Source organism: Vicugna pacos, chromosome 9 (assembly GCF_048564905.1).
Source record: "Vicugna pacos chromosome 9, VicPac4, whole genome shotgun sequence".
NCBI classification, from domain to species: Eukaryota; Metazoa; Chordata; class Mammalia; order Artiodactyla; family Camelidae; genus Vicugna; species Vicugna pacos.
This window is the reverse complement of record NC_132995.1, coordinates 40,996,910-41,004,517: the sequence shown is the minus strand read 5'-3', so window position 1 is coordinate 41,004,517 and position 7,608 is coordinate 40,996,910. Positions and strand designations below refer to the sequence as shown.

At 57.9% G+C, this 7,608-nt stretch overlaps 2 protein-coding genes across 3 annotated transcripts; both read left to right on the top strand.

The window, feature by feature from the left end:
- The first annotated feature begins 148 nt into the window (after nt 1–148).
- On the top strand, nt 149–3,432 carry LCAT (lecithin-cholesterol acyltransferase). Its single transcript, XM_006203718.4, has 6 exons — nt 149–378; nt 1,112–1,268; nt 1,348–1,463; nt 1,556–1,651; nt 1,736–1,960; nt 2,837–3,432. Exons 1-6 carry the CDS (start codon nt 225–227, stop codon nt 3,409–3,411), a joined length of 1,323 nt encoding a protein of 440 aa, XP_006203780.1. The 5' UTR covers nt 149–224; the 3' UTR covers nt 3,412–3,432.
- A 1,318-nt stretch (nt 3,433–4,750) lies between these two features.
- PSMB10 (proteasome 20S subunit beta 10) lies at nt 4,751–7,374 on the top strand. Of its 2 annotated transcripts, XM_006203715.3 has the most exons (8): nt 4,751–4,959; nt 5,178–5,265; nt 5,362–5,459; nt 5,569–5,709; nt 5,984–6,099; nt 6,210–6,268; nt 6,922–7,073; nt 7,200–7,374. In XM_006203715.3, exons 1-8 carry the CDS (start codon nt 4,904–4,906, stop codon nt 7,309–7,311), a joined length of 822 nt encoding a protein of 273 aa, XP_006203777.1. In that variant the 5' UTR covers nt 4,751–4,903; the 3' UTR covers nt 7,312–7,374. The 2 variants fall into 2 exon arrangements, with proteins under 2 accessions (XP_006203777.1, XP_015094168.1); XM_015238682.3 differs by lacking the exon at nt 6,922–7,073 and having other exon boundaries at nt 4,784–4,959.
- The last annotated feature ends 234 nt before the right edge of the window (nt 7,375–7,608 follow it).

The window sequence follows — 7,608 nt, the reverse complement described above, 5'->3', positions numbered from 1 at the left end:
CCTCCTGCTGCCCCGGCTCTGTTTCCCCTGGCGCCAAGGGAAGAAGGCGGAACTGAACTCAGGCCCAGAGCTGGCTCCCTGAGGCTGTGCCCCTTTCCAGCAACCTCTGGCTGCCCCTATTGGCCAGGCTGTCCCTCCCACTGGCCCTGGGGCCCCTCCCACCCCCTACTCTAGATAAGGCCAGCCCAGAACTGCTTCACTGGGCAATAGGCACTAGGACTGGAATGGGGCTGCCCGGCTCCCCACGGCAGTGGGTCCTACTGCTGTTTGGGCTGCTGGTCCCCCCTGCCGCCCCCTTCTGGCTCCTCAATGTGCTCTTCCCCCCGCACACCACGCCCAAGGCTGAGCTCAGTAACCACACACGGCCCGTCATCCTCGGTAAGCCCCCGCCAGGCCCCTGGTACACCAGGCCAGACCTTGGGGAACCTGGGTCCTAGCCCCTGGTAGCAGAGCCTGCCAAAGCCCTTCTGTCCCTGCATTAGCCCTGATCCTGGCCTCAGTATTCGGAGGGGCCAAAGGCTTTTCCTGCAGAGAAATCAACCCCTTCCCATACCACACTGTTCCTGTGTCTCTGAGTTGTCAGCCCCAGGTGAGTGGAGTGGAGGGTAGGTGTGCCTGAGGGCTTGGCCAGGGCATTACAAGCTATAATGAGCTGCAGCCACCAGACCCTAGGCCAAGCCCCACCACTCCTTCCTCAGCTCCCACCCCAGCAGGGACAAGATATCCAGCCTAGGAAAGTAGGAGAGGATCATCAAGTCCTGCCCTCTACCCCCAGGTCCAGCCCCCTCTCCCCCATACTATTTGTTCTCCTCTTGGACTTTGGCAGTAATGGAGAGCCACGCTAGATGTTTGCTTTGTGGGGGCAGGGGTCAGCAGCCTTGGCCCCTGCACCTTCTCTGCCTGAGGGGAACCTGGGCTTTCGGGGGATACAGCAGGGGATGTGATCAGAAAGAGGATCTTGTCCTTAGTCCTGGCAGTTGAGGGTGTGGGAGATGAAGGGGCAGGGCTGTCACTGCAGTGTCTGGGCGGTGAGACTGGGGTGGGGTCCACTGTGGGGAGGGTCCGTTGTAGGGAAATCAGAGGAATCCAGAGTGAAGGCTAGTGCCCACAGTGCCTGGCTGCCTGGGGAATCAGCTGGAAGCCAAGCTGGATAAACCAGATGTGGTGAACTGGATGTGCTACCGCAAGACAGAGGACTTCTTCACCATCTGGCTGGACCTCAATATGTTCCTACCCCTTGGGGTAGACTGCTGGATCGATAACACCAGGTTCGTGCCATCCCCTCTGGCCCAGCCCCAACACCCTACTCCTTGGCTGCTGGTCTGCTGAATGTCCCACCATCCCCAGGGTTGTCTACAACCGCAGCTCTGGGCGCGTCTCCAATGCCCCTGGTGTACAGATCCGTGTCCCTGGCTTTGGCAAGACCTACTCCGTTGAGTACCTGGACAACAGCAAGTTGGCAGGTGTGTGTATGAGGGGAAGGCTGGGGCTCTAGACTGTGGCGGGCCTGTAGGAGCCATGGCCAGAGCTCCCAGTGCCACTGCTTCCCCTACAGGTTATCTGCACACACTGGTACAGAACCTGGTCAACAATGGGTATGTACGGGATGAGACAGTACGGGCCGCGCCCTACGACTGGCGGCTGGAGCCCAGTGAGTGCCTCTGTGTATGGGGGGCTTGGGGCAGGGCAGGTGGCCATTAACTCCCACTGCCCTGACCCATCCATCCCTCTGCAGGCCAGCAGGAGGAGTACTACCTGAAGCTTGCTGGGCTGGTGGAGGAAATGCATGCTACTTACGGAAAGCCCGTCTTCCTTATTGGGCACAGCCTCGGCTGCCTGCACGTGCTTTATTTCTTGCTGCGCCAGCCCCAGGCCTGGAAGGACCGCTTCATCGATGGTTTCATCTCTCTTGGGGCTCCCTGGGGTGGCTCCGTCAAGCCCATGTTAGTCTTGGCCTCAGGTGAGAGGGCCTCTGATCACTTGTATCCTGTAGGGAGGTGTGGGGTGGAATGAAGCTGACTGTGGGCCTGCCCTCGCCGTTTCTTCTCAGTGCCAGGCTGGGGGTGTTGTCTCCCACATCTGGGGCACAGCCCCTTTCACTGGCCCTCCGAGAGCAGTGAGCCTGGCCTGGATCATTAGAATGGCTCCTGACAGAGTCTGTCTCAGCAATGACAAAGGGAAAGTAAACAGAAAGTGAACCCCAGCAAACTGACTCATTGCTGAATCTGACTGAAGTCTGTTTCTTATGGCCTCAGGTCCTGCCTACCCAGCTTTTCAGCTCCTTTCTGCTCCCAGGAGCCCCTCTGCCCAGAGATCTGCCCTACTGAGGACAGATCTGCCAAAGCCAGGGCCAGACCCTAGGAGCCCCTCCTGCCCCTCCCCAAGGAGAGGCAGCTACCACTTGTCGAGCACAGCCAAGGAGCTCAAGGTCTGGGGAGGGAAACACTCCTCATACTACATCAAAGCTCTGTCTCATTTCATCCTTGCCAGAACACAGCTCTAAGCCCTGTGTAGCACAGGTCACAGGGGCAGACAGATGCTTGCCTAAGGGAGAACCGCCAGCACCATATCCCACCATTCACACACACACTCCCATCCTCAGGAAACCCCTCCCTGCTCTCCTCTTGAGGCCTTACAGCTCTGCCTCATAGAGGTGTCATTGGGGCTTCTCACTTTACAAGCACACACGGAACTCCTACTGAATGCCAGGCCTGTTCTAGTCTATGACTTGGAGTCAATGTTTGGAGTTGACAAGGACAAGACTGACCATCCAGTTGAGCTTGGGTTGGGGCAAGTTGTGGGCTGGGGGTAGCCCCACCTTCCTCTGTGTCCACAGGTGACAACCAGGGCATCCCAATCATGTCCAGCATCAAGCTTAAAGAGGAGCAGCGCATGACCACAACCTCGCCCTGGATGTTTCCCTCTAGCCAGGTGTGGCCCGAGGACCATGTGTTCATTTCCACTCCTAGCTTCAACTACACGATCCGTGACTTTCAGCGCTTCTTTGCAGACCTGCGCTTTGAGGAAGGCTGGTACATGTGGCTACAGTCACGTGACCTGCTGGCAGGACTCCCAGCTCCTGGTGTGGAAGTATACTGTCTGTATGGTGTGGGCTTGCCCACGCCCCGCACCTATATCTTTGACCACGGCTTCCCCTACACGGACCCCGTGGGTGTGCTCTACGAGGATGGTGATGACACTGTGGCTACACGCAGCACAGAGCTCTGTGCCCGCTGGCAGGGCCGCCAGCCACAGCCTGTGTACCTGCTGCCTCTGCCTGGGACACAGCACCTGAATATGGTCTTCAGCAACCAGACACTGGAGCACATCAATGCCATCCTGCTGGGTACCTATCGAAATAGCACCCCTATACCCTCAGCTGCCAGCCCAGCACTCCTGCCCCCTGAATAAAGACTTCCTCTGCTGCTATAAGCCCTGACATGTGTATTGTGGGGTGAGAGGGAGGCATTAGGTGCCACACACCAGGATTCATTCATCAGGAGCTGCAGGTCTGGTGCTTTGTGGAGCACAGGACAAGGTGGGCTTTCCTAAAGCCTGGGATTGAACAGGGCACCTTGACAGTACAGCTTCCCACTCTCCTGGTTGAGTTGTTTAGGCAGCCTGCCTTGTGCCTGCCTCTGCTAGGGGCATGAGGACTGGAGGAGCTGCACACACAGCTGTGGAATAGGTTTACATGGAGCCAAGGGTGCAGGATGGGGAAGATCAGAGCTGTCCCTCCTAGCTCCCAAAAGGGCAGGCGAGACCCCACCTCTAGATAGGCCTTTTGAGTGCTAGGTAGGTGACAGAAGCACAAGAACTTAGAATCTGGGAGGGTGACAGCCACTAAACAAGTCATTTCACTACTGAAGGTTTAACTTTAATTGATGGAACTAAGTAGTCTGAGAACAGAGTTTGTGGAGCAACAAGGAGGTGGGTCTTGTGGGTCAGGGTAGGCGCCCCCAGAGGAGGCGGTGCCTATGCTGAGACCAGGAGAATGAGTAACATGGGCCTCTGTAAAGACTGGTTTGAGCCTAAGAGCAGTGTGCAGCTGCTGAAGGGTTTAACCAGGGAAAGTGTGACCAGATTTTCAATCTAGAAAAGCCTCTCTGAAAGGTAGAGTGTAGCCTGGGGTGGGGGATGTGAGGCAAAAGTTGTGGGAAAGCCAGGGAGGCCAGTGCAATATCCAGGGGAGAGAGTATGCCAGCTGAGACAAGGGGTAATGAGAAAGATGTGGATTAAAAAAAAGGTCACTTGGGAGGTGAAATAAGGCTTGGCCATGGGTAGAGCTCAGCATGCCTACGGGCCACCAGATGGACAGCCACAGTTCCCCTCTTGACAGAGGGAAGACAGCACCTGAGACAAGGAAGATGGAAGGGTCAGCACCACTTTGGCTGAGGATTGAGCTTTGGTGTTTGAGGTTTCAGGGAGAAGGCAAAGGCAACAAAAGAGAGACAGGAGTCAGGAGGTGGGTGACAAAGGACAAAAGGCAGCCATGCCTGATGCTGTTTGAAGGCCAGTAACAATGAGAACAGAGACCTGGTCAGTGTGACAGCCTTAGGGCATTGAGACTTGAGGTTAGGACTGGTGTCAGGGTACGCATAGCTCAAGGCTCAGTCTGGACAATGGCCAGAAGGGAGAGATTTGTCCCTCTGTTCAGACGGGGCTGGGAAGGGAGAGCCAGGCAAACAACATCTTCTCCAGCCCAAGCTGCCGAGGACCAGAGGTGAAAGTGAAAGAGAAGGTGCAGAAAGGGGCCAGCATGCTTTGAGGAAAGGTGAAAGCGAAAGGGGAAGCATCAGACATAGAGCCCAGAGGACAAGGCTGCCGCCTTCCCGGCTCGGTGCTGATTCCACTCGTCTGACCATCGACCCCCAACCCCTTGGACTGCCCTGCCCACCTGGAGATGCAGAAGAAGGCGCTAGAGCCCCGAGGGGGCTTCTCCTTCGGTAACTGCCAGAGGTCAGTTAGGGGATGGTTGGTCCCGAATGCTGTGAGGGCATCCGGGAGTGAGAGTCCCAGAGCCTTTAAAATTACTGGGGCGAGTTTGGGGGAGGGTACGTGTGTTGTACGACTTGGATTCCCAGGCCTTCCCCAGGTGAGGGAGACCAGGAAGGAGTCGAGGGATGTGATGGGGTCCCAGAAGAACTGAAACCTGGGCCACTCTCTTCTGTTTTCAGAAACGCATCCTTGGAACGCGCCCTCCCGGGGCTCCGGGTCCCTCATGCACGCAAGACCGGGACCACCATCGCAGGCCTTGTGTTCCAAGTGAGCAGGGAATTGGACTGTGCGGCTTAGTGGGCCGGCCGGCAATGGGAGGTGGGCACTGAGCCAACGGCTCCTCCTCTTCGCCCCTCTCCCCAGGACGGGGTCATACTGGGCGCGGATACGCGGGCCACTGACGATTCAGTCGTGGCGGACAAGAGCTGCGAAAAGATCCACTTCATCGCCCCCAAAATCTAGTGAGAATTCCCGGGCCTGGTTCCCCCACTCAAGAACCACCCCATCGTTCCCATCCCGAGTCCCCGCACATCCTAGCCCCGCCCATACTGACCCTCCCTTCACCCTCAGCTGCTGTGGGGCTGGAGTAGCCGCGGACGCCGAGATGACCACGCGGATGGCGGCGTCCAACATAGAGTTACACACGCTGTCCACGGGCAGGGAGCCCCGAGTGGCCACGGTCACGCGCATCCTGCGCCAGACGCTCTTCCGGTATTGGGGCAGGACTAAGATGACTCTGGGGAGGGGCAGTTGCGGGGAGGGCGGGGCTGAGGAGGTAAACCAGGAAAAAGGGCCAGGCTGCGAGGGTCTGGGAGACCGGAAGAGGCGGGCCTAAGAGGAGCTAAGAGAGCAACAGGGAGAAGCGATGCTGGTCATGGGGCGCAAGACCACGGGAAGGGGCGGGGCTCGGTTCAGGGGTGGAATAGTGGAGAGGCGGGACCTGGATCCGTGTGCGTTCGGCTGACTGCGCCCACTCCGCGAAAAGGTACCGTGGCTACGTCGGGGCTTCGCTGATCGTGGGTGGCGTAGACTTCACAGGGCCGCAGCTCTACAGCGTGCACCCCCATGGCTCTTACAGCCGTCTGCCCTTCACGGCCCTGGGTAAGCACTTGCGCCCCTTCCCCACGAACCCCGCCCATGTGACCCTGGCCTCACGTTTGTCCCGCGACGGGGCGGCCGAGGCTAACCTCAGACACCCCTCCTGCCTGCAGGCTCCGGCCAAGACGCAGCCCTGGCAGTGCTGGAGGACCGGTTCCAGCCGAACATGACGGTGAGCGACACCCGCCCCCCACTCTGCGTGCATTGGTGGGAAGTCCCCCCGGGAGCTGGGGAAACGTAGAGGTACCCCGGCCTAGTCTGGAAGTCGGGAAGGGCTTCTGGGAGGTGACGACTAAGTGGAGACTGAGGGGCCAGTGGAGTGAGGGTGGAGAAGTGCTACTCCAGCAGACCACTGTCAGTGCCAAAGCCTGGACTGCACTCCAGAAGTCGAAAGTCAGAGAGAACCATTTGGAGCTGAGGGAGGAGGGACTAGCAGGTGGGGGCTGGTGGATTTTGTTTGTGGTGGATGGAAGCAGAAGACGTTGCTTCAAAGCTGTCTAAGGCCCAGAAAGAAAAAGGCAGTGAGCCGGGGACCGGGGGCTAAGACCACCTTGGGTGGGTGGACAGGCAAGAGCCATATCTGTGACTCAGAGTAGTTTGTGAAGACGGGGGGCAGTGGGAACACAGGGTCTCTGGAGAGAAGGAAGCCTAAAACAAAGAAAGAGGAGCTTGGGGTGGAGACGGGGGTGTAGGGGAAGAGAAGGGTTTGGGTGTGAGCAAATGGTAAGTAGTCCAGGCTTAAAGATTAACAAAGTCTCAAGGTTGTAGCCTGAGGGTGATACCAGAAGGGTCCACCCAGCTTCATATACACACACATCATTACAGCTGGAGGCAGCACAGGGGCTGCTAGTGGAAGCCATCACTGCAGGGATCCTGGGTGACCTGGGCTCTGGGGGCAGTGTGGATGCATGTGTGATCACGGGGACTGGTGCCAAGCTGCTGAGAACACTGAGCTCTCCCACAAAGCCCATAGAAAGGTAGGAGCATGGAGACGGGGGACCACAGGGGAGGATGGGGTGGTAGCAAGGGAGATAGGGGGCTGCAAAGAGAGGATGGGCCACGTGATGGGCCCATGTTGCGAGGTCATCCCTTCTCCTTCCCAGGTCCAGCCAGTACCGCTTTGTCCCTGGGACCACAGCCGTCCTGTCCGAAACAGTGATGCCACTGACCCTGGAGCTCTTGGAGGAAACGGTGCAGGCCATGGATGTGGAGTGATGCTGGCAGAGGCTTAGAGCTTGGAACAAGGAAGAATAAACCCAAAGAACACAAACACCTAAACACATGGCTATATCGTTCTTGGGTGGAGGGGGACAAGCAGCCAGCAGGGCTCTGTGGCTAAGGTATCCCTCCAGGGACCACTCCCTCCTATGGCTTCAGTGCCTGACCTAAGAGGTGCCCTTCACCCATCACCAAAGGCATCTATCTACCTTTCCAGAATCCCAGCCCTGGCAAGCACTGAAGACTCAAGGTGTAAAGCCCCCTCATGACTCTCCACACCCACTCCCATGCCCT